The sequence below is a fragment of the Scatophagus argus genome, chromosome 3 (genome assembly GCF_020382885.2).
Source record: "Scatophagus argus isolate fScaArg1 chromosome 3, fScaArg1.pri, whole genome shotgun sequence".
Lineage (NCBI taxonomy): Eukaryota > Metazoa > Chordata > Actinopteri > Scatophagidae > Scatophagus > Scatophagus argus.
The window spans coordinates 2,338,710-2,363,174 of NC_058495.1; the positions used below are offsets into that span (position 1 = coordinate 2,338,710).

Here is a 24,465-nt window from a genome sequence, read left to right on the forward strand (position 1 = left end):
GTCGTTTCAACGTCAGGAAAGCGCAATCTCGCGTTATCACTTCGGGTATCGCGGTGTTTGCGCCGACATTTCGTGCCGTGGCAACCTGCAGATACATCGGAGGAGAGAATAGAAGAAAAGAGCTTCGTTAATGAGCTAAACCTCAGTGTGTTTGTTGACAGATTTCTCGGTAAGAATTCAGCAGAGGCAGTCTACTCATTGACGCACTCACACATGGAGCCGAGGGGGAGAGAAACCGTTTAAAGCGTGCATGTTGCTCGTTTCTCCGCTCCAATACACACACAAAGCAGGTTTCACAGCCAGATAGCAGTAGTTGGCTAACGGAGCGTCATCCTGCTCATGTAGCTAAGCTAAGCTAATATAGCTACAACCAGCATTTCTTCTGGGATGTAGCTGATTAGCTGAAGCTGTTACGTTTTACATTGTCAGTTACGTGTTACGTTTTAGCGGCATCGTGTCGAATAATGGTTTGTTATAATGAATGATTGTGTAAAATGTTTATGCATGTTTGTTCAAAATGGTGTCTGGTACGTAGCAACTAGCTACGGTTAGCTAGCTTACCGACCAATGAGTAATGTTTTTTGTATGTTTCATTACGGCTCAGCTGTAATTTCATCACTGTGCGAACTGATGAGGATGGAGGAGATCTGTGAGTTTGCTGAACTGTTTCATCTAAAGCATAGTATTATCCATTGTGTGGTTGCTGCCAATATGGAGCTACGTTCCTACCAAAACATCTTTCATAAATGCCCTACAATTTACTAGCAGCGTGCTTTGCAAATTCAAAACACCATTAATAAGCAAATGCATAATACAGCCTCGCGTAGTTTAAATTAATGAATACCGCCACCCGCTGTTTTGGATGGCGAAATATTTGTGAGAATAGCACAGCGGAAATATTTCCTGTAAGATACATTTCTTTTGTACATTTTATATGTTTGTAATACAAAATGCATCAGTTAATTAGGTGTATGTGCCAAGCACGAAGGGCATTTGCGAAACATGTTTAAATTTTGACATGAAAGTAGCTCCATATTCCCATTGGACACCACTAGTGCAGCCCACACTAACCGGCCGTGATGTCACACGTCGTCCAATACATGAAAGCAGGGAAACCGGGGTTTAACTGCCAACAACAGTTTTACTGACTCAAGCCCTTTTCAGACGTGGAATTTAAAACTAATGCCAATGTAATGACTGTCTTTCAAACACGGGTCTCTGTGATGTAAACTTGCATTTGTTTACACAGAAAAATCACTATGAGCAGATATATAATGACCATGTTTTTAAACTCCCTAATATCAGAAATTCAGAAATGTATTGGTTGTCAGTTGTCTGTGTGAGGAAGGTTCACCTTGCTTCTCTCCGTTCTGATCCACCCAGTGGCTCTGTTAATAAATTTTAACATGAATTTCATTGAAACTCAAGTCCATTTTATACAGAGATTGCACAATACTGCTGCAGTGAAAACCCTTGTCTATGTCGCTGCCACTTTTTTTTTTTTTTACACTGAACCAAGCAACAGCAGGATAATGCCACCTAATGTGCAGTTTTTTTAGACAACATTCCAGCATTACACAAGCAGAAGAGGCATGACATATAACACAGTGTTTTACATGTCAAGTAGCACTTTCTAAACAGTGGACTAGCTTAGCAACAACGGTTGTTTTCATGAGAGTTCAAGAGCTCTCAGACCTTGTGTTGTGTCCTCAGTTTGCAGATGTTTTCAGTTGCCGTTCTTCTTCTTTGTGTTAGCTGCTAACTGCTGCTAGCTACTATTACTGTTTATCCCAGTTGTTGGTAGCGCACATAATGCGATGCATATCTGAAAGGGGCTATATTTAAGTCAGTGAATGTTACTTTAGATGATGAATATGTGTGGCAAAGGTAAATAATTACTTTGAGATATTTTTGTCAGTTGACTTGTGCAGGTCAGTGGAGTTCTGTACAGTCACTACTGACATAGGTGATGGGATCAGATCTGGAATACGTAGCCATCGTTAAAGGTTTGATAAATTGCAGCAAAAGTGTGATGTCACATTTTGTCTCTTTGTCTTGTCTGTTGAGATTTGAGCTCTTGTTGGTTGGCTGTTATGTACTATTCCTTCATCATTGTGCTTAAATAGATCTATCTTTGTGTCTTGAGTTGTTTGCTCCATGAATGGGTTTCCACTCTTGTTGTTTGATAAATTGCATTATTTTTGATTTTTGAATTGATGACAACACGGACACTTATGTATTCCAGCTTTAAATGTGAAATCAAGGCTGTTTTTTGCTTTTTAATCCTTAATTCAGTGCATTGAAAATTTCTGGTTTTCTGGCTGTTTGAAGGACACGATTTTCTGTCTCTTATCAGCTCCATTTTGTTTCTTGGGTTTATGTGAGTGCCAGCTGCAGCTGAACCTTTTCACCTCTCTGAAATTATATTAACTGGTGCTGTTTCCTCTCTTGCTGTGTTTTATCTTCTTGGTGCTGTTGATGTTTCATACAGATTGTTGGCAGGTTGACACCAACAAAAGGAGTGGATGTTCAAGTTGAAAATCCATTAAAACTTGGTGAACCTCTAACCATAAGTCCGTTTTGGATATGTTTTGTCAGTGCTGTTGTGCACTGAAATCTTTGATGATAATGTTGTTGATGTCTGACATAGAGTTAAAAGTTGTGGTGAGCTGCATGTAGCGAACTAGAATTCTAAGAATGTTTTTCCTTTCAACATTTTTCAATGATGATTGATGATATCATTTGCAGAGTGACTTAAATGATTTTAGTTGAGTTTAGGGTGATGTTTATTCTGGGGCCATAATTTATATTGTGACAGTCCTGGATCAGGGTTAGTTAGAGCACAGAAACTTGAAGATTTGTCTGAAGGTCCAGAGACATTTGTGAAGCAGAGGATTGTGAACACTGTGAGCATTGCTCCAACTGCTGCCGTTATCAGCGATAGCTAACATGTTGCTCTGAACCTTGCTTCTGTTTGCTTTCTCTTCTGATCAGCCTCTGTCTTTGGTTGCTGTTGCTGATGTTGCTCTGGTTCTCATAATGCTAATGTTTCTCTTGTTGACATGATGCTAATGCTGCTCTGGTTTATATGTACTTGGCATTTCTTAAATATTGACGATATTGCTCTGGATGAGTTACTGCTGTTGGCCATGTTAACATGATGCTAATATTTTGTTGACAATGTATTGCAGATTTGCTGGTTGACATGTTGCTTGCATTGTGGTGTTCTACAACAAGTGGCTGAAGTGCTGCCTGCTGATTTGGTGCTGCTTGAGGAATCAGACAGCAGGGGTGGTCCTGCTCTCCTCTGTTTGTTGCTTACCTCCTGGTTGCTGGATTGGTCCTGGGTTTTTGCATGGTGTTTGCAGGTGATTGTTGGCTGGTAGCAGATCAGCATGTCCTAGTGTTCACCTTCAATTTCAACTACTACTCATTGCTAGGAAAGATTGAGTTTGATGTTTGGTGTTCACTGGTAGCTTTAGTGATGATGGATTTTGGTTCTGGACATATGTTGTTCTGCTGTCAGACAGGAAAGCTGCTGCAGTCTGAAATTTGTTTTCATGTTGCTTTAAAAATCTGTTGTGGCATTTAAGATTCTTTAGTTGTTTGTTCAGTGTTGAGGCTTTTTAATAGTTACTGACAGTGGCTAAGCACAAACTGTCAACAGCTGAAAACTAAGACACATCAGTTACTGAATCTAATGTCTGTTCTGTAAAAGGTTGAATTCAATCAGGATATTTTAAGCAGGAATATTATTTTTCTGACCTTTTCACCATGTTTCAGTGTCCTACAGAAATCCTCTCTCAGTGAAACTATACATCCAGCTAACAGCTCAGTTGAGATTCATGAAGGTTTACTGTTTCACAATATGTTTCAGACTCAGCCAAAATTACAAGCAGTTTCTTTGCTCTGCATGCAGTGTCTGAAATAACCTTTTTGACTCACCAGACAGGGTGACAGGAGAAGAAAAAACACTCTGCCAAGCATTACTTTCTCTGGCTAAAATGTATATATTGGGTAAGACTCAATAATGTAAAAATACTGCCGTGAAACAACTTGACAGTTACCACAGAAGTAGGCATAAATGGGGACCTGATAACAGTTTCAGTTGATGTTTATCGATTTTTCAAATCTGCTCATAGATATGAATGGGATTTCATTTTGATTTTAGCATATAATTCTTAAAAATGCTGTGGTGACAGAACCAGAACGCAATGATAAATGTAGTCTATGTATTTCTGCAAAGGAAAATACGAAAAAAATTGAGACCTTCCTCTTTTAAACTGCCCTTGTAGCCATTGGAGTATTGATATCACAGTTTAGGAGGAGCACCTGAAAGCAAGATTCAAGAAGTTCCTGTCCCTGTGTGTCCTTCAACACAGACATCAGCCAGAAACAGTGCGCTTGTGAGACCAGAACGCCGTAGAGACTTTTCATTTCATTTTGGTACAGACATTTACCTGCCAGTGTGACAGAGCCTAGTAAAATTTACTCTCTAGACAGGAACTCTACCCACATTTGGTGTTTGGCAGACTGCATGGTGGGCAACATTAAGGGTTACTTCAAAGAATTAGCTCACAGCTTCCCAATTACATACAGGGGTTACATATGGAAACGTTACTGAGGATTAAGGTCTTGAGTAATCTTCAGCTGAACTTGGTTGTCTGAAGTTATGTCAGCCAAAATTTCTTTATCTGCTTCAAATTATCGATCTTAAAATAGGGTTGTACGTACGAGCAAAGTTTTTTGTGTAATTACAAAATATAAGGCTGAGCCGTTTATCAGAAACACACAAGGGGACGAATCTAACTATAACCAGCCACGATGTACGTGAGAGATCTGCTTAAACTGAAACGTACTTGTTAGACACAATAGAAGTTAGTTGTCGATCAGCCCAATCAGTTGTTACTGGGAGAGGTTGTAGAATATGACCTGGCCTAGGCATGTGCTTGTTTCACAAAAAGTGGTCAAATTTAGGTAGATATTAAAAATATTAGACTGATTCAGCACCGAGTGATGTCACAGGCGGCGTTTTCTTTATTCCTTTTAGCACTGTGAATCTCATTGTCCCTGTATATGTAACATCAGAGACATTTGAAGAGAGAATGTGTGTGTGTATGTCTAATGAAATCACTGCCATTTGTTTATTCCTTGACTTTTAAGCAGAAATTAGTGAACAGTGGAGCAATATTATTGCTTCAGATGGTTTCTGTTGGATCTAACAAAGTCTGACATGATGTGAACTGAAACAAGTTTATCTAACTCATTAAAATCTTCAGAAGGCTGGAGACCATCTTGGTTTAGCTTTTTTTGCCAGTTTCCTGCAGATGTTTCTCCTCTGTCCCTAAAACCCCTTCCAAGCACCACTGGTTTCCAAATGTCAGGACCTGAAAATGGGTATACAAAGTTTTAAACATGGTGTTTGGCTTATTCTGTAGAAACTGGAATGTAAGCATATTTGGCTAAGCCTATGTTGACCTGTGACGTCAGATTTGAGGAAACATCTGGAAACCAATGGTTGCCCTCTTTCTGCTCTTCATCTGACAGTAGTATTACTTTCTCCCCAGGTTGTAGGGCTGTTGTTTAGCAGTCAGTATGGCAGTAGTCATCAGGCTGCAGGGTCTGCCCATAGTGGCCGGCACCATGGACATCCGACACTTCTTCTCCGGGCTCACCATCCCTGACGGGGGAGTGCACATCGTTGGGGGTGAGCATGGTGAGGCCTTCATCGTCTTTGCCACTGATGAGGATGCCCGTCTGGGGATGATGCGTACAGGTGGGTCCATTAAGGGCTCCAAAGTGTCGCTTTTGCTTAGCAGCAAGACAGAAATGCAGAACATGATTGAACTCAGTCGCCGCAGGTTTGAGGCTGGAGCAGGCACTGTGGAAACAGCTGTACCTACAGGAGGAAATGCCAATCGACAAGTGGCTGCCCCCATTCCCACAGTGCAGGCAGGTGCGAGAAGCAGTAACCATGGAAACCAGAGTTTCAGTAACACCTCAGCCTCAGTGACGGCAGCAAGCACATCTCAGGAGCCACAAAGCAACAAGGCAGTGGCCAGCGTGGTGCCCAGCTTCCCTAACAGCTACACCTCTGCCCCAACAATCACCACAGCTCTGGCATCACTTAATGCGGGCCCCCCACCTATCCCTCCCCTTCCAAGCATGCCTTCCATGCCCCCCATGCCCACGCTGCCCACCATTCCAGTTCCTCCGCCAGTGTCCTCCCTTCCCCCTGTCCCTACTGTCTCCCCACTGTCCCAAGGCCCTCCGGTACCTCCTATGTCCCACCTCCCTCACATGTCCTCCCTGCCTCCTTTCAACCCTTCCCTACCTCCTCCAGCAGGACTGGGCTCCGGCCTCCCCCTTGGAAACCCCAACCCCATGCTCTTCAATCCTCTCTCCCCCCTGGCCTCTCTTGGTCTCCAGGCCCATATGAAGGCTGCTGCTGCAGCCAGTGGAGCAGGAGCAGTCAGTCCTGATGAGTTGTTTGTTCTCCTGCAGAATCTTCCATTTTCCTGCTCAGAGGTGGATGTTAGGAGTTTTTTCCGGGGTCTGGGAGTGGATGGGGTTCGTCTGCTGAGGGATGGACAGGGCAGGCCAAATGGCAGGGCCATGGTAAAGTTCTTCTCACCCCAGGACAGCTTTGAAGCTGTGAAGCGGGGAGGTGGTATGATGGGCCAAAGGTTCATTGAAATCACCCCAGGTTCTGAGCGGCAGTGGGCTAGCCTCAATGACAGTGCCACAGGCCAAGCTCCTCACAATAACATCAAATCAAATAATGAGTCACAGGACCAGCAGCATCGTCGTGGTAATACTGGGGCTGGAGGCAGGGATCAGCGAGGAAGATCACGTTCTCCCCACCGGCAGGAGTTCTGTGTCTACCTGAAGGGCCTTCCATATGAGGCAGATAAGAAACAGATAAAGGAGTTTTTTAACAATTTGGACATGATCGAAGACAGTATCTACATCGCCTATGGGCCCAATGGGAGAGCCACAGGAGAAGGCTTCCTTGAGTTCAAAACAGAACAGGACTACAAGACTGCTCTGGGTGCTCATATGCAATACATGGGCACCCGCTTCATCCAGGTCCACCCAATCAGCAAGAAGGGAATGCTTGAAAAGATTGACACCATCCGCAAACGTGAAGCAGCACAAGGTGATGGAAAGAGCCAGGATGGCTTGAAAACTCCCAGGAACTGTGCCCACATCACCAACATCCCCTACAACGTGTCAAAGAAGGATGTCCGTGCCTTCCTGGAGGGTGTAGGGCTTTATGAGGACACCCTGAAGGTCCTGACAGATAGTCATGGCAATGGTTTAGGCCAAGCTATCTTCCAGCTGAGGACTGAAGAAGATGCCCGCAAAGCTGAGAGACTGCACCGGCAAAAACTCAATGGCCGTGATGCCTTTGTCCATCTGGTGACATTTGAACAGATGAAGGAAATTGAGAGGAATCCTCCTCCGCAGAACAAGAGGGGCCAACGCAACCAGAACCAGTTGAACCAAAATCAGAATCAACACCAGCAAGCCCAGCCCAGTCCTCAGCCATCCCAGATCAACCCATTTGCTGGCATTAGTGGTGAAGAGTTCAACTTTCTCAGAAACACCATGGGAAACCTGAGTAGTGCCCCTTTTGTGACTCCATTCTCAGCCCCAGGGAATGGGCTGGCAGGACCTCCTCCTCTCCCTCCTCTGGCAGCAGGACTGGGGGATGTGAATTTGGGCGTGGCTCCTCCCCTTGTGGCTGGGCTTCCTGGAGCTCCAATCCTAGAGCCACCGGGCTTTCGACCCGGAGCTGCTGGAGGAGCCCCTTTCAGCCAGGATGGACTTAGAGGGTTGGTGCCCTTTGACAATGCCAACAGAAAAGGAGGTGGAGGAGTACAGAACCGAGGGGGAGGGGCTAACAACAACCAAGGACATCCAGGGGGCAGGGCTGCAGGTGGACAGCAGGTGTTCACTCCTGGAGCTGATGGTCTCCGTAATCCACCAGCCCCTGGAGGAGCTAACAATCCCAACAGTCGCGGTACTGCTGGTCCCACAATCGTAAAGCTTCAGAACATGCCGTTTACTGTAACTGTGGATGAGATTATGGACTTCTTTTATGGCTACCAGGTGGTGCCAGGCTCAGTCTGCCTGCAGTTCAGTGAAAAAGGCCTGCCAACTGGTGAGGCGATGGTGGCCTTCCAGAGCCATGAGGAGGCCACAGCCGCTGTCATGGACCTCAATGATCGACCTATTGGAGCACGCAAGGTCAAGATAAGTCTGGGTTAAAGCTCCGCCCAGAATAGACTGACTGTAGATTTTGTTAAAAATCATACACTTACTTGGATCAGCCATCCAGGTGAAACAAAGCCAACTTAAACTCAAACTCAACTGACCTTGCTCTGCCCAGACTGTCAGTCATTACTGAAAGCCCTCTGTGTGTAGATCATGGCAGGTAAGCCCGCCCTCTGCAGTCTGTCCAGTAGGCCGAAACTCATCCAGAAAGACTGGTAGGACAAATTGACGATAATATTGATGTTGGCAGGATTTTGGTCCTTTTTTTTTATCCTGTTTCCAATGCAGCTTTTTGTCAAGTCATGTCCAAAGATGACACACTGAACAAATTCACCTGTTTTGTTGCTATGGTTAACATGATGAGTATAATAAGGCTGACATTGTTGCTGTATGCGCTTAAATATCCTGTGCTGCTGTGGTTTAAAATGTACACGCTCTGTGGCTGTGGTATAATGACGATGAAAAGCTATGTTGCAATGATCAAATGTTTATGCTCTGTTGCTATGGTGAAATATTGACATGCCCCGTTGCTATGGTAAAAATGATACTGACATCAAGCTCTGTTGCCATTGTAAAAGGCTGAAAATCTGTTGCTATGATAAAATGTAGACACAATTATGTGTTGTAACAGTGCTATGTTGATATGATAGGATGTGGGATGGAGAGATTGCTGATACGTGTTTTATTTTCTAAATAACTTGGGCCGCTGATTCTTTTTTCTCTGTCACATTTTTCTGATGTTGCTGTTTTTGAATAACCCCCACCCCAGCCCACCCATTTCTGCAGCACATGTTCAATAGGTGTTTCCACTGTAGAGCGCTGAGATGAGGTCTGTAGTTTTTTTTAGTTTGGTAGCTTTTGTTGTGTGCATGTTTCATAATGTTTTGAATGTTTTCACCTTAAAGCTCATTTTTATTTCAAATGTCAGTGTGAACAAACTTGTATAACCATACGTGATGTGGAGTCTCCTTTGCTTTGGCTAATAAAAGGACATTCCTGATGCACACCTGCGCCCCTGCAGTCAGTCCTCTTTGACTGTGTGCTCTTCACTACCCGATGATGGAATCTTTCTGATTAAGTGATTCGAGTTAACTGAGTAGCTTGTTTCTTTATTTTGTAAATGAGAATGGGTTTTGTTTGAAATACAGAAGACCATCAATTGACATCTTCAGTGCAGTTTAAGGTACTTGGATTTGAACCTTGATCCAGATAATAGCTTCATGTTGTGTGTTGAGTAATTTGTTTTTGACTGAAATGGTGGATTCACAAATTTAGACTGGAACTTTTACATTTCCATAATAACTTTAATCCTAACTAATAGATTTCTGTGAATCCTGGTGAATTCTATTTTACCAACTTGAGAATAACAAAAGGATGTTTATATTTTAAACCATACATAACAGCATTAGAAGTGGTCAAAGCTACTTAATTTTGATTTCAACATGAATAGTTTGATTCTTATTAGTCAGCACAGTTGCTCTTAGCTTTGTGCTGCAGATTTGAAAGAGAGCCTCATTTTCTGTTTAGTCCACACATGCAGTCTCATAAGAACTTTGTAGCTGTAAATCAAGCTAGCAACCATCAGTGGAAATGGGTTTATCTGAAGAGGGACCATCTGCTGCTTTAAGGAAGTGGTGAACCTCCAAACAGGTACACTGAAAACAATGTTTACTGGTTGTGCATGCATTGTTGTATGTGTGAAATAAATGGATAAAGAGGCCATAATAAAGTGGTGTGAAACACTGTCTAGATAAGTGGCGTGTTGGCAAAGATGATTGGTTATGTTGTGGACCTGATGTGTGGATAGAAAAAGGATAAAATATGCTGGAATAAAAGGAAAATCCTGATGACAGGTTTGGCTTTTTGCTAAGGATGTGAGACTAAATGAGTCTGTATGGATGGGTGAGTGTGGAACAGGGCTAAAATTATCACTGAATGACTGGCACTGAACTGTCAGTTACCTGCTGAGACCTTCTTTCCGACTGATCAATAGGCAGGACTTGCAGGTGAGTGACCAGACACAAAAATGCTCCTTTATAAATATGAGAAATGGCAGATACTGTGTCAACAATAGCCTGTGCCTTACAACAGTCAGCTGTAATCTGTACACAATCATCAACAATCACAGATTCACCTTGAATGACCATAAAAGATAACTTATGAGGAGTAACTAAATAATTGTTAATGGGTGAATTTTTTAAAGTTCAAAACTGTTGTCTCATTTTTCAATCGTTCTTATCATAGCTTTTGTTCAGGTCCCGAGTTCAGAAGCTCATTCCTGACTTGTATTTTGGGTTATAAACCCAGTTCATGACTGCTGCTGCTGCTGTCTTTTTACAGTTTGAGGGATTGGATTCTTTGGTAATTTAAGTGATGTAGTATTGCTTAATTTCATGTTATATAATAAATAGAGAATAAAATCAAAAACTTAAAAGAAAAATACTTTTCCCTTATATTTCCCTTTAAGTGATTTAAAGTTTTTCTGTTTAAGGTTGTACCAGCTCTTTATTGATACTGTGTGATGTTATACACACCCAAGACTCTCCACCAGAACTTAAAATGAAGTTCTTTGCATTTGAATGGCGTTTATACGCAGCTCAAGCTGGTAAAGATGGAGGCAGGAGCAGAATGTAAGAGTTCAGAAAAGGGTGTAAGCAGTTTTTTCCAAGGAGGGTGGATCATTTGAGGATGATGATGCTAAAGATGGGTGAGGCAGGGGTTCTGTGTGTGTGTGTGTGTGTGCATGTGCGTGCGTGCATGTGAGACAGATTTACAGGGTTGGACACAAAACTGTGGTTCTGTATATTATGCTCTCTTTCTCTCAGGTCTCCTTTTCTGTGTTTTGGTCTTTCCAGTTCTGATTCCATTTTCTGATGTGACGCTCTGCTGCTTTCTTCTGTATGGTTCCACGAAGGATGAATAAAATGAACCTGTACTGTCCACTGTGAGGACGCTGGCTCGTACTGTGTTCAGTTTTTTTGTATTCCACTTCTGCTCTGACTCTTCTCAGTTATACTTCTGACGCTACCCTGTTGTTTCTGATCATGTCATCATTTGACTCATCACATATCTTGAGTGCTGTTGCCTCAGCGACAGTACTTCCGGCTTGAGTGTGTACCTTCAACATAAAAGCACATATTTGTACCTTTGAAGCCAGTCGCAAAGCGAGTCTGGAAGTTAATTCTTGTCTTTGACTACTGTATTTTGACCAGAAACAACTGCACTAAAGGTCCAATTATTAGCTCTTTTCAGCAGAATGTATGAATCATATGTCAGAATGCTGTTAGTTCACTACAGATTAATGAAAATGTCCAGTGGTTGGTTTGTTTGGCCAAAAGTTTGGAATTATGTCTTATTACTGCACTCGCCCTTTGTATCCGTTAAACTAATTGCATTCTTGCAATGGAAAGGTGGACTCCTTGGACTTTAGCCTAGAGAGAGAAAACTCAGTTTCACAACATTACAATGAAGGTACTGGAAGGACCATGGACTATTATCTTACTTACCTTGGATTCTTTCTCTTTTTTAGCTTTTGTGCTATGCTCTTTGTGTCACTGAGTTTATGGTATTACTGCTGCTGTAGTTTTGACATTTTATTACTGGCTTTCTGGCCCAGGCCAACTTGCATCTTCAAAGATAATAAAATAAGTTTGCCTTTAAAATGTCACTATTTGACATTTTGTGTGTTACTGATTGGAAATAGTAAAACACAACCAACCCTGATTGATTGTGATGCTGCTCTTATTCTGAAGGGGTCAAGTTGGATTCTCAACTTTTATTGGGGCTTTCTTTTCAAGCTTGAAACGTCACCAATCCGCCCTGGGCTCAGGGCGTGATTGACAATCGTCTTGTCCAATTATAATGTGGTGTTGTAGCTGCTAGTCCAATCACAGTGCATCCTATCTGTGTGCCGCTCCCTGTTAGCTTAAGCTGCTGAGCGAGAGAAGATCTGTCGCTAATTTAACACACAGTTAAATCTAAACTCCAGCGGTGGTTGATATTAGTAGACTAACGCAGTGGTTAAAGGACGGTCAAAGGACAGTTTAGTGCACTTTCAAGTGCGTTTTTTTTTTCATTGAAAAGGTGTCGTTTCCTGTACGGACTGTGAATACTCCGCCTCCGCCTGGCTGTTTGCTCCTGTGGTCTGAAGCAGATAAAATACAACCGTTTTGATAAGGTGATTAACACAGTTTTTATTGACACAATGGCTTGTGTGTGCGCGCTTTTGTTACCTACAGGGGACAGTTTCTGGTCGAAACACGAGCCTTGTTGGGTCTAGTAGTTCTCACGGGGTCGGAAATCCTAATGCGACGTCCTAAACGTCATTTCTGCGGTTTCAGTTGTGGAAATCAGAAAGAAGCCTAACGAAAGTACCAGTGTCCTAACAAGAAGAGCAGCGCAAACGCACGCGGGTGTGTTGTTGACTGTGCTAATTTAATTGGCTGACTGGTTCTCTGATTCTCATGCTCGTGCCGCAGTTCTGTCCAGTCGCGTGCCAGCTGGCAGGGGTACATCCCAGCAGAGTTTTGTATGCAGTCAGGTGCTGTTATGTATTGTGTAACAATGTCTTATTTTTTTTTTTTTGCTCGTTGTAAGGTTTTGAAGTCTTCATGTGCAAAGCTATTCTTAAGCGGTCATATAAATGAAGCAGAAAATACAATATTCAGACTGAAATGTAGAGGAGCAGCTTACAACTCAAATACTCAAGTAAAGTTCAAGTACCTCAGAATTACAGTACTTCAGTATTTCATAGTGTTTTGTCATTATACTCAGCGTTTTCATCACTTCAGGTTGTGACATATTTTGATTACATTCGAGAGACAGCTTACCCCAAAATCATGTTTTGTTTTGGTTTTTTTTCCATTTAGACACAACAACAGCAAGTGAGCGCTGCTCTTTATTTATTCAGCACAACATCATACACAGAGCCCAGCCTCAGTTTATAGCTGCTGCTCAACGAGGTGGCTTGAGTTTCCCTAAGTTTACTCAGTGTCAAAGCACTGACAGCCTCCTTTGCATGTGGGGAGAAGTCACACAGTAATGTCTCAACGGACTCACCACAATGTGAAGCACATGTAATGTCAGAGAACAAGATAAGCAGAGGGAGAAACCTGTCAGCATAGGATAATCATACTTTTTATCTCCCTACAGATGGCTTATTGCTTTATTTCTGTGATGCCTCAGTGAAGTGACAGAAGTGAATTGTTCTGATGCAGACTGAAGTTCAAAGGGTCATCTGTTTTGCTTGAAAAACAAACGATCAGTTGTCAGAATAGTTGTTTCACTGAATTTTCATCTGTAATCCTCTAATCCACTCTGGATGTCCACGTGATGTACCTCAGGACTTGGTCTGTTACAGATGAGGTTGTAAATGGTTGGGCGTATGTTGGTTGTCTGTTCAGAGTGCCTGGATGTAGTTGCATTTAAGCAGACATGATTGTTTATTAATACAGCTGATTGACAGTAAATAATACAGTTCAAATATCACACATTAGTATACACTGCAAATGTCCTTATTGCTGTGTTATCAACTGTATGTTTATAAAGCGGTTTTAAATGATAGAAAGGGCCATGTGTTGGCTTTTTTTTGTTCTTACACAGCAGAGAAATACATTCATTTCATGCTACGGTAGAAAGAGGACAGCGTGACAGCTGTCACAAACTCTCAAAGGTGATTAAACCGAAGCAACGACAGTGACCGCTTATTGTTTCTGTTTAAGTTCCAGTTGTAACAAAAAGTCTGATTTCCTCATCTTAGCTCTCTGTCAAACTGAAGCTCACACACACGCACACACACGCTGGTCACTTCATCTCTGATTGTTGCTTTTTGAACTGTTCTCAGCGGTTAAAACATTTGTCAGACACAGACACGAGAAGGTTTTAATATGACCCAGCTTCACAATCTTACTGATTTCTGAGGTGAATCCTGACCTCGAGGTCTCTCTGTGTCCCCCTCAGATGGCAGACTGTGTCTCTAAGGTGGAGCTGAGCGTCTCCTGCTCTGAGCTGCTGGATAAAGATGTCGGCTCAAAGTCTGATCCTCTTTGCGTGCTGCTGCAGAGCTCAGGAGGAGACACCTGGACAGAGGTAAGGTGGCAGTCACGCTCCAGGATACTGGTCTTTGTTTGATGTTACTTTTAATCTTATGTGAGGTAAATTAAACGTCCCCTCACTTCCTCAGCTGGGTCGCACTGAGCGTTTGAAGAACACCTCCAGTCCGTCCTTCAGTCAGCGTCTTAGACTGGATTATCACTTTGAGACAGTTCAGAATCTCAAGCTGGGGATCTACGATATCGACAACTCCAGCTTTGACCTCGGCGATGACGACTACTTGGGAGGGGTGGAGTTAACACTGGGACAGGTAGAATACACCCCAGAACAGCTTGTGCCAGTCTCGGTAGAAATTGAATTGAGCTAAAACTGAATGAACTCCTCCATGTTAAATTTTCAGTGAACTGGATTAGTTTTTCACTTGGATCTTGGATCTAAATCTGACTAACATTCATCATAACTTTGATACAGGCTCATCTTCATCCCTCACCTTCTCATCCCGCCAACACACAGATAATACTGATTATTTTATTCATTAATGATTAATTAATCCTTTAGACTATAAAATGTCAGAAAATAATAAAATGCCCTGTAATGCCCTGTTTAATTTCACAAACATTCCTTAAGTATTCGTCAAATACTTTCTGACCAACAGTTTGAAATAAAATTTAGAATAATTTGTACATGAGCAAGTAAAGCAACAAATCTTCACATTTGAGATGCTGAACTCTGAGAATTTGTCACTTTTGCTTGAAAAATGAAAATGAAATGAGACTTTTAATCATTAATCTAAAGGTAGTTCTCGACAATCGGCTAATCGATTGATTGACCTCTTGTGTCCAGTGGAGTGTCAGCTCCCTCTGGAAGTCATATGGACTGTAATATCAGAAGTCATATCACTGTATCACACAAACCAGGTCAGACTAATGCTGCTGCTTTGTGATTCATCATGTCTTCGGCTTTTACATCCAGTCATAAATAACGTTTTTTAGCAGGAATCCCAATTAAAATTGTTTAAGTACTGAGTTCCACAGAAAAGATTCACAGGGCCACTAAGTGTTACAAAGTCCCCACAGCCCTCTGCTGGACAAACTGTGCAATCACAATACTTTTCTTTTCTCTAGTGCCTTATGGTTGCTGCTTTTGTAGCACTACGGATACAGGATTTGAATCTGTTGTCAGCTGGACACTAACATCCTCTGTGTGTATTTCAGATAGTTTCCAGTAAAACTATCACCAGACCTCTGCAGCTGAAGAAAGGCAAGCCTGCAGGGAAAGGAACCATCACTGTATGTATTGCGTGTGTGTGTGTGTAATGTCATAATACTACATATCATATTATCACATATCATATTAGATCAAGTCTATGGAGAATCCTTTTCTCTGACGATCAGAACAATGTTTATTGTGACCATCAAGTCAAGACTGTCTGTGTGTGTGTGTGTGTAGATTACGGCAGAGGAGATCAAGGACAACAGAGCCATTGTGTTGGAGCTGGAGGCTAAAAACCTCGATAAGAAGGTAACTTCAGAAACAGGTTGTACCAGTAAAACTTGAAACCTGTTTTATCTAGATTTTAGTCATGTATAAATCAGTTGCTAGGCAACTTCTGTAGTGCCCGCCAAGCAAAAGCAATCAACTTACTCAGTGACTTCCTGTAAATGGGACATTCACGGGAAGTCAGTAGTTGTGGAGGCGTGGAATTGTTAAAGGTACCTGACAGTCAGTTAAATGGAGTTCTGACTTTGTTTTAATTACATGTGCCTCCACATGTATTTCTTTATTCAAAAGTTTCATCCACAGTTAATGGGTCTAAACACGTATGTGTTCAGTAAACACTTCAGCAGCTGGTGTGACTGACTGCTGGACATGCTGCTTATACGTTTTTCTCCTCTTCTGTGGACTTAAAGAACTGGTATCATTACAAGTGATATCAGATCACAAAGGTGGCCTGAGAAAATGCTAACATGTACTATAGTAACCCGCTTGCTGTACTTCCACATATACATACAGCAGATCAGTAACCACATTTCTGCTCTGTCACAGACCTTTTTTGGAAGCTTAAAAAGCAGAAGCGGAAACTTAATTTGTGTTAGTCATAGCGGGATGTTTTCTTTTAATCAAAAAACAAATGTATGAAACTTACATGCCTTCAATTGATCAGTGCGGGAAAGCAACCTGTTAGAGGTCCTACAGCCTCCTTGGGTGATTTATCTAATCCCCCTGCCCAATTATAGGAACAGGTTCCTCATTTAAATGCTGTAAATGCTGAAATCAGCTTACTGGTCAATCAAGATAGGAAACTGGTTACTTAAGTACACAAAGTTACATAAACACAACTAATGAGATGACTGCATGTTGCTTTTTATCTCTGTTCAGGACATGTTTGGCAAGTCTGATCCGTTTCTGGAGATTTCTAAAAAAGGAGACGACGGAAAGTGGCAGTTGGTCCACAGAACGGAGGTACACACACACGCACATGCACATACACCCTACACTCAATGAGTAAATAACAATTTTTTTCCCCCAAACCTTAAAAATCTGATTAGTGTTTATTTAGTCATGAATATGCAGTTATACAGAGAAACTAAGATTTAAAACCATGGAAATGTCAGAAAAAGTGACCTCATTATAAAGGTCTAAAGTTATAATTTTTATAACTGAAGCATCCAACACGTACATGATGGTGTCACAGTGATATGATAATAATGTGTGTGTGTGTGTGTGTGTGCATGTGTGTGCCCGCAGGTGGTGAAGAACAATCTGAGTCCCACCTGGAAGAAGTTTACTGTTCCTCTGCAGACGTTCTGCTCCAGCGACCTCGACAGACCACTGAAGGTTCCACCAATCAGAAACCACCTTTATTCAAATCAATCAATAAAATCCTCAGCAGTCACATGAAATCTCCTCCTTCTGCAGGTGGATTGTTCTGATCATGACAGTGACGGATCTCATGACCTCATTGGTTCTTTCACCACTAAAGTCTCTGAGCTGCAGAAAGCAGGCCATGGTTCACAGGTGAGCTCACTGATAAGAAAACACTGTACAGCTGTCTGTTGGCTGATCAGCAGCTCAGTGGGTCATTAAACAGTCAGATGCTTGGTCCACCAGGTGGAGTTTGAGTGCATCCACCCTGAGAAACAGAAGAAAAAGAAGAGCTACAAGAACTCTGGAGTTGTCTCTGTGAAGAGCTGCAAGGTAGAGCCCACGTTACCCAGAATTCATTGCTGGAATTGCTTTGCTTTGAAAACCATTAGACTTAACACAGCAGCACACAACAGTTTAACACAACACCAGCCGAATAGTTTGAAGTTTTAAACCCTTCATCCCTATCGTTGACATTCAAATTCTAAACCAACATTTGAATGCTGTGCAGTTTTTTAACTGTGGCCATAAAAATATTTGCCCTGCTGCTTGCCTGATCATTATTTAATTTTTTAGGAGTGACAGATGTAAAAAACATGCCCAGTGTTGATTTACATTTTGTCTGAGACACATGTGTGCGTCTCGCTGTCCAGACAAATGAAATCTTTCCTCCTCACACGTGTATTGTAACCGTGTCGCATCAACATACAGGAACGTGCATAATAACTCAGGCTTCACTTTAACTACGACCTGAAGTATATTGTATACATATATACACCATATTTATAGTGTGGACATAGATGCTGACATTGTGTGTTTGCAGCTGGTGACTCAGCACACCTTCCTGGACTACGTGATGGGAGGCTGCCAGATCAACTTCACTGTATGTCAACAACAACAAACACACACACGTTTGAAATGCTTTATTTTTGCCTTTACCGTGAACTCTTAGTTGATCTGTAAAACACAATCCGTTAGCTGGTTGATTAAATTATCTTGTACACGATGCATTTTGGTAATAAATGAGTGAATGTTTGTATGTACGCTGTAGGTGGGGATTGACTTCACCGGCTCTAATGGTGATCCTCGCTCGCCCAACTCTCTCCACTACATGAGCCCAGACGGGTTGAACCAGTACCTGTCTGCTCTGTGGTCTGTGGGTCAGGTGGTCCAGGACTATGACACGTTAGTGCACACTCACACACCCACACCCTCCACCTGGTAAATTACACCTTGATTACGCACACCAAGCCCTAAAACATAGAGATACACGCACTACATCCTTAACCCTGAAGCCTACACCCAAATTGGAACACTCTACATGTTAATTCCTTCCTAAATTCCTAAAACCTAAACCGTACAGTTCATACCATAAACCCTACGTTCACACACTCCACACTCTACCCACTGTGCCTGTGGTTCCCCATCTTTTTTCCTTGCAGCCCCTCTTGAAAAGCTCAGAGAACCTCTCACAGAGGGTGAGAGGTCACAGAAATGTGATTTACAGTCTACCGTTGTGAGGATAAAACATATTTCTTTATTTTTTTTTTAACCTAAGTTAACAAGAACATTTGACAACCTCAGAGCAGAAAGGTCTTGAGCAACCCACATGTTCTTTGTTCCCCTGGTTGGGAACCACTGTCCTACACTTCCCAGAATCCTTCATCTCAAACCATACACCCTAAATGCCACACCCTAATTTCTCCAACCTTCATTGTGAGCCTTACACACTAATCCCAAAATCTCAACCTGAATCATAAACTCTTATTGCAGAGTAGAATAGTGCATTTCTTTGTGTGACAGTGGTTGTTTTGTTTTTCTCGTTTCAGCGATAAACTTTTTCCAGCATTTGGTTTTGGAGCCAAACTGCCCCCAGACTACCAGGTCAGCTTTTTATCTTTTATACATCATTATATATCTTTTTTTTTATCCTCTCATAGTTTTCTAAGAAGACAATCAGAGTAAAGCATTTGTGTTGTTGTTATTACAGGCTGCACACCATGAGTTCGCCCTCAACTTCAACCCCACTAATCCTTACTGCCAAGGTATTCACATACAAACACACAGTAACAGTCCTTTATTCAAAATCTTACTTGCGTAACAGTTATTAAATAAATGGCCTGGGTGACTGACATTACCATACTGTTGATACTGATGCATTTATGTGTAAGTAGCATGTTACTGTTGTTTGATAGATCAAATTGAGCTAGTTTTAGCTACTTAATGGATTTAAGTTTAAATTTATACAATAAAAGTTGTATTTTTGTCCACTGGTTCCCCACCACCCACCTTGTGAGCTGATAAATGGGGACGAGAGAATTTAAAACAAACCTCTGCTAGATAAACATGTATTTATATGTGTGACTTTTGTGAGGTAACATTAATAAAGTTTGTAGATGGCATCTTTTTTTAGTGTAATAGTCTCCGGCAGAGTTGTGGACTTGAGTCACAGATTTGATGACTTCAGATTTGACAAGACCAAAAAAAAAAAAAAACACTTGCAGCTTGACCTGGACTTACACACCAATGACTTGTGACTTCATTTGTACTTGAGCCTTTTGACTTACAAATGCTTGAGACCTTCCCCCAAGCCCAAAGATTAAAGAGTATGCTATTTTGTTTGGTGAGGAAAATTGTTCCAAATAGTCATGTAGTAAGAAACTGTGTTGAGATACTCCAGTGTGCTTTTTGGTGAGACTTGAGACTTGGTTTTGCCTCTTCAGTATGTGAAAACACATACACACACACACACACACACACACACACACACACACACCACATAGACTAAACTGGAGCAGATTTCTCGGAAATAAGGAGATTTCAGTACCTTGCATTCATTCCTTATATCGTAGTCTGGTCAGCTGCTAACACAGAAAATATTTTCAGTTCATTGCACTGCTTCTCTTCTGTCTCGCAGGTATTCAGGGGATCATTGAAGCTTACAGGATGGTTTTGCCCCAGCTGAGACTCTCTGGACCCACAAACTTCTCTCCCATCATCAACCATGTTGCCTCCATTGCTGCCACCAGTGCGCAAAGCAACAGTGCCTCTGTGAGGACACACGCACAAACACGCACAAACACACACAACGTCACCACATGTACACACTCGCACTGAGACCTCTGTCTGTGCCTCTCTGCAGCAATACTTTGTCCTTCTCATCCTCACGGACGGTGAGATCACTGACTTCGACCAAACCCGGGACGCCATCGTTAGGGCATCCAGGTTGCCGCTGTCAATCATCATTGTAGGGGTGGGCCCGGCAGACTTTAAGGCCATGGAGCTTCTGGATGGAGATGATGGTGTGCTGAGGTCGACAGTGGGGGAAGCTGTTGCCAGAGACATTGTCCAATTTGTCCCCTACAGACAGTTCAAAGATGTAAGGCTGTACATGTAGTCCTCCTTCTGTGCAAAAATGTATTGTTTGAATTGAAATTGATTGTTTGTTATTATAAACCCATCGTTTGAGCTCTCCCCTCTCTCCACCTCTCTCTAGGCTCCCAAATCGTCTCTGGCCCAGTCTGTCCTCGCTGAAGTTCCCAACCAGCTGGTTTCTTATTTCAAAATGAGAGGTCTTGAACCAGCTAAAGCACCAGCTGCCCCCAAATCCTAAGCCCTGCCTCTATAAAAACCAAAACAGCAGTTATGCATTCCCCGGACCCACCCATAAAGCTTAAGGCCCTCCTTTCTCCTTTTCTACATTCTGTTACTACTTGCATATTTGACCATTCTTCAGGGACCAACCTGATGTGTTACATGGAATCTCAACCAATCACAATGCCACAGAGCTGTCAGCCAATTAGGATCCCATGTGCAACAAATGCCATTTTTTTAAATCTTTTTTGTAACGATATAGTAGATTGATTCTTCCTGCTGCTTCCATGCTAACTATGCAAATCACATGTTTACAGCCATGTGTTTAATAATCACTGAGCCGCGCTCGCACACACAACACAGGAAAAGTGTTTGCCATTTTTAGCTTCACCCTCTGTCTCCTTTATTCTTGCCATAGTCATAGTCCAAAGACTTAAAACTGTGTAGAATTTATTCAGAGAGAAGTTTGGGATTTTCCCATTCACCTCAACACACTTAATCACAACAGCAACTTGTGGGAACTGGAACATCGTCGCAGGTTGGCAGTGTTTGGCAAATCTTCGCTTCATTAATGCGCCATGGTTTGATTCGGCATCAGATGGAAAAGCCCCTTATGCTTTGTGGACCACCTGTTTGGTGTGTGTGTGTGTGTGTGTGAGGCTCAGATTAGCTGTATTAATCAGATATTGATACTTTGCACTTTGCTTTAGCTCAAATGCTGGAAAATTATATATGAAAGACATTATATATTCTACATCATAGCTTTACTACTATAGCCTTACTATAAAACTTCACTATAGCCTTACTGTAGTATTTAGTGTAGCCCGTGTTAACTCAGCATGTTTCTTCAGGTGCTGAAAGCTGAAACTGGATGTTTCCAGACTCTTTTGCCACTACTCTCAGTGCTGTGTTGATGCCACCATCCTGACTCCAGGTGCACAACTCATTTCTGCCATCGAGCTTCACTCAACTTGCCTAAAATGACACTAACAAAAACATTCATTCATGCATTTGTCAGTTAAATGTATGAAATATCGAAGACAATATGCAGTCCCTTTGCCGCCACATGAATCTGTAACTTGCACTTCAGACAACAGATGCACTGACTTAAGCAACTAAACTCAATAAATTTACAATGAGAATAGAACAGGGACAGTTCAGTCACTTTCAGTGTGACCTCTTCTCCTTAAAGAACACAGCTGACATCTTCAGTTGTTTAAATTGTAACCATGGTAACCCTCGGGCCCACATGGCTGAGCGGCACCACGCTGAGAGGCTATCTGATCTGAATGTTTGCTCTGTTTCTGTACCAAAGACTGTTTCCTGTTTTACGTGTCTCCTCCCATCTGGGATACTGGAATGACCGTGAGCGCCCACACACAGCCTATGTGTCAAAATGTGTCAAAGAATCGCTGCCAACATTCAATGTGCAACCACTTTACTTAACGTAAGCTTAGAATTCATTTTAAATCACATTATTAAACCACTGAAAAAGTACATTTTTGTAGTGGTTGATGCTTAAAATGACAGAACAGGAAGGAAATGTATTTTTGATGTTTTGAGTTTTGTCCATTTCTGGGAGATCTTTGGCTTTCTTGATGGGTTTAGCTGAAGTGAAATATTTCTATTGCATATTATTTCTAGCACTGTTGTTTTGTTTTAACTTGGAAAGAAGTTCATTCTTGATATTTGGGAGCAGTGCGTGTGACAAAATAGTTTCTGAACTAGTTTCTGTCACTTACAACTGCAACTGTAAAGCACTTAGAATGGAAAAAAACAGTCTTCTCTAAATGCAACCAACATCTCATGGTGTTGATCAGCAAATGGAGCTTTTACTGGAATTTTGCTTCCCCGCCTTCAGCAAACATACACAGGTGTCACTTCTGTGGACAGGATATGTAGTTTGTGTCCACTGGGTCGCGCTGTTCCATTTAATGTGAAAAGAAAGAAAGAGAAGAAATCAGAATCAGAATTCCTTTATTTATCCCCAAGGGGAAATTTGTCAAATGGGAAATTCAGGTTGTCCTCCTTCTACATCTGTGGTGCCAACAGTGTTATTGGATCAAATTTGTTCCATCATTATATCTGAGATGACAACAGAGACCATCACCTGTTGCTACTCCCAGCCTCCTGTGAACTTCCTACAGTAGCCCATGAGGGACAGGAGTCACAGCAAATGAAATGAAAAAGATGAATCTCCTGAGACATTTTGAATCAAAATTCAAATGAGTGAAGGAGCTGATTCTCTCTATAGAGATGTTTTTCTAGAGAGACTAAATTTTTTATTTGTCTCTACAGCAAGTTCAGACATGATGTCTGCTTGTAAGCAATTCATTTTGGTCATACGTTGTATCAGTATCAACAAACTGAGACATAGGAAGTTAAAATTCACAAGAAAAAGATTTCAGTCAGAGGTCTCAGCTATTAACACCACAAGACTTTTTTTAATTCATTTTTTTGGAGAGCGAGAAAAACAAAAACCTCAAAACTATTTTCTTAAGATTGAATTGAAATTGAAACTACAGAAACAGAATCCTACAGAAACATTCATTTTGATCTGGAAACGAAGTACTTGAAAGCTCCAGAAAATCCTCTAATTAAATCAACCATGAGTTCTTTTCTTCTTCTTCTTCTTCTTTGCGCGTGTTTATTGTTTAGTATCATCTCACTCTGATGCATCAGATTCTGTTGAGTGAAAGTCTTTACCTGTCAGGCTGCTATGACGTCCTCCTCATTTGTTTTCTGATTTGTTGCCATATGTCTGTGTTCTGCAAGCCTGATTCCAGAACAGCTGAGGTGTTGCATGAAACAGAAGGAAAGGTGTGTGTTGCTAAAAAAAGAAAAAACCCACCTGCTTGGAACATTCCACAGGTAAACATTAGTAACAAGCCATCAGGTGATAGTATCATGATTGGGTGTTCTTGTACTTGAAGGGAGTTTTTGTTTTCACATACATGGTTTAAAGTGTGAAGAGTAGCCTTAACTCTCTGAAACTTCAGCCAAAATCTGCACTTCTTATTTTAAAGATCTTATTAATTCAATAAAGGGAATATTGCGGAATGGAAGTCATGACAAAAATCTGATCAGTGTTCAGGCGAACATGCTGTATTATCACTGTGACTGTGGCTGCATGGTGCTGTGGTCTTGATTGAATTTTTGCCAGAATGTGTAAAATCTGCTGTCGCTCAAAGCATCACGGGGATCAAAATCAGCTGTTTGGAAAAAACGAGAAGAAAACACTGCCTGTTTTATCTTAATAAAGAAGTACACAACCAGTATAACCAATAACATGTCTGTATGTCTACTGTGTGTAGGAAGTGAGGGGCGGGGCTGCTATGGTTAAAGGCTAATTATTTGTTTTTTCAACATGCATTTTGTTTTTGTCATGTTGTCTCTCTTCAGTAGTCTGATTGACTTCTTGTTATTGTTCTCAGTCCCAGTGTGTGTTCAAAGATCTCGGCTATTAACTTGGTGAGTATGCAATACAGTCACCACTGATGTAAATTATGGACGATATTTTGGACAATTTATCTGAGATAGTTTCATTAGCTAGCCCTCAGCCTCAAATGAAGACTGCACGACTGCTTACTAACTAACTTCTGTGTCACCATCAACTGCCTTCAGTTTCCATTTGCTGGTTCTGACCTCCATTTAGCTCGTGTTCGGCTCTTTTTG

At 41.7% G+C, this 24,465-nt stretch overlaps 2 protein-coding genes across 3 annotated transcripts; both read left to right on the forward strand.

The window, feature by feature from the left end:
• Positions 1-32: 32 nt before the first annotated feature.
• cpne1 (copine I) lies at positions 33-24,075 on the forward strand. Of its 2 annotated transcripts, none has more exons than XM_046380902.1 (16): positions 33-169; positions 14,239-14,367; positions 14,462-14,641; positions 15,546-15,620; positions 15,781-15,852; positions 16,711-16,794; positions 17,080-17,169; positions 17,251-17,349; positions 17,443-17,529; positions 18,020-18,079; positions 18,248-18,381; positions 19,026-19,080; positions 19,187-19,241; positions 20,114-20,247; positions 20,339-20,575; positions 20,693-24,075. In XM_046380902.1, exons 2-16 carry the CDS (start codon positions 14,239-14,241, stop codon positions 20,807-20,809), a joined length of 1,608 nt encoding a protein of 535 aa, XP_046236858.1. In that variant the 5' UTR covers positions 33-169; the 3' UTR covers positions 20,810-24,075. The 2 variants fall into 2 exon arrangements, with proteins under 2 accessions (XP_046236858.1, XP_046236866.1); XM_046380910.1 differs by lacking the exon at positions 33-169 and adding an exon at positions 12,164-12,457.
• rbm12 (RNA binding motif protein 12) lies at positions 35-9,286 on the forward strand. Its single transcript, XM_046380890.1, has 2 exons — positions 35-169; positions 5,568-9,286. Exon 2 carries the CDS (start codon positions 5,596-5,598, stop codon positions 8,272-8,274), a length of 2,679 nt encoding a protein of 892 aa, XP_046236846.1. The 5' UTR covers positions 35-169; positions 5,568-5,595; the 3' UTR covers positions 8,275-9,286.
• Positions 24,076-24,465: the final 390 nt, after the last annotated feature.

Bases quoted from the DNA above. Each gene is read 5' to 3' on its own strand.
- cpne1 (XM_046380902.1), top strand. From the start codon at position 14,239: ATGGCAGACTGTGTCTCTAAGGTGGAGCTGAGCGTCTCCTGCTCTGAG. The intron at 17,350-17,442 runs GTGAGCTCACTG...TTGGTCCACCAG, and splicing joins AAGCAGGCCATGGTTCACAG to GTGGAGTTTGAGTGCATCCA. The intron at 18,080-18,247 runs GTATGTCAACAA...TGTACGCTGTAG, and splicing joins GCTGCCAGATCAACTTCACT to GTGGGGATTGACTTCACCGG.
- rbm12 (XM_046380890.1), top strand. From the start codon at position 5,596: ATGGCAGTAGTCATCAGGCTGCAGGGTCTGCCCATAGTGGCCGGCACC.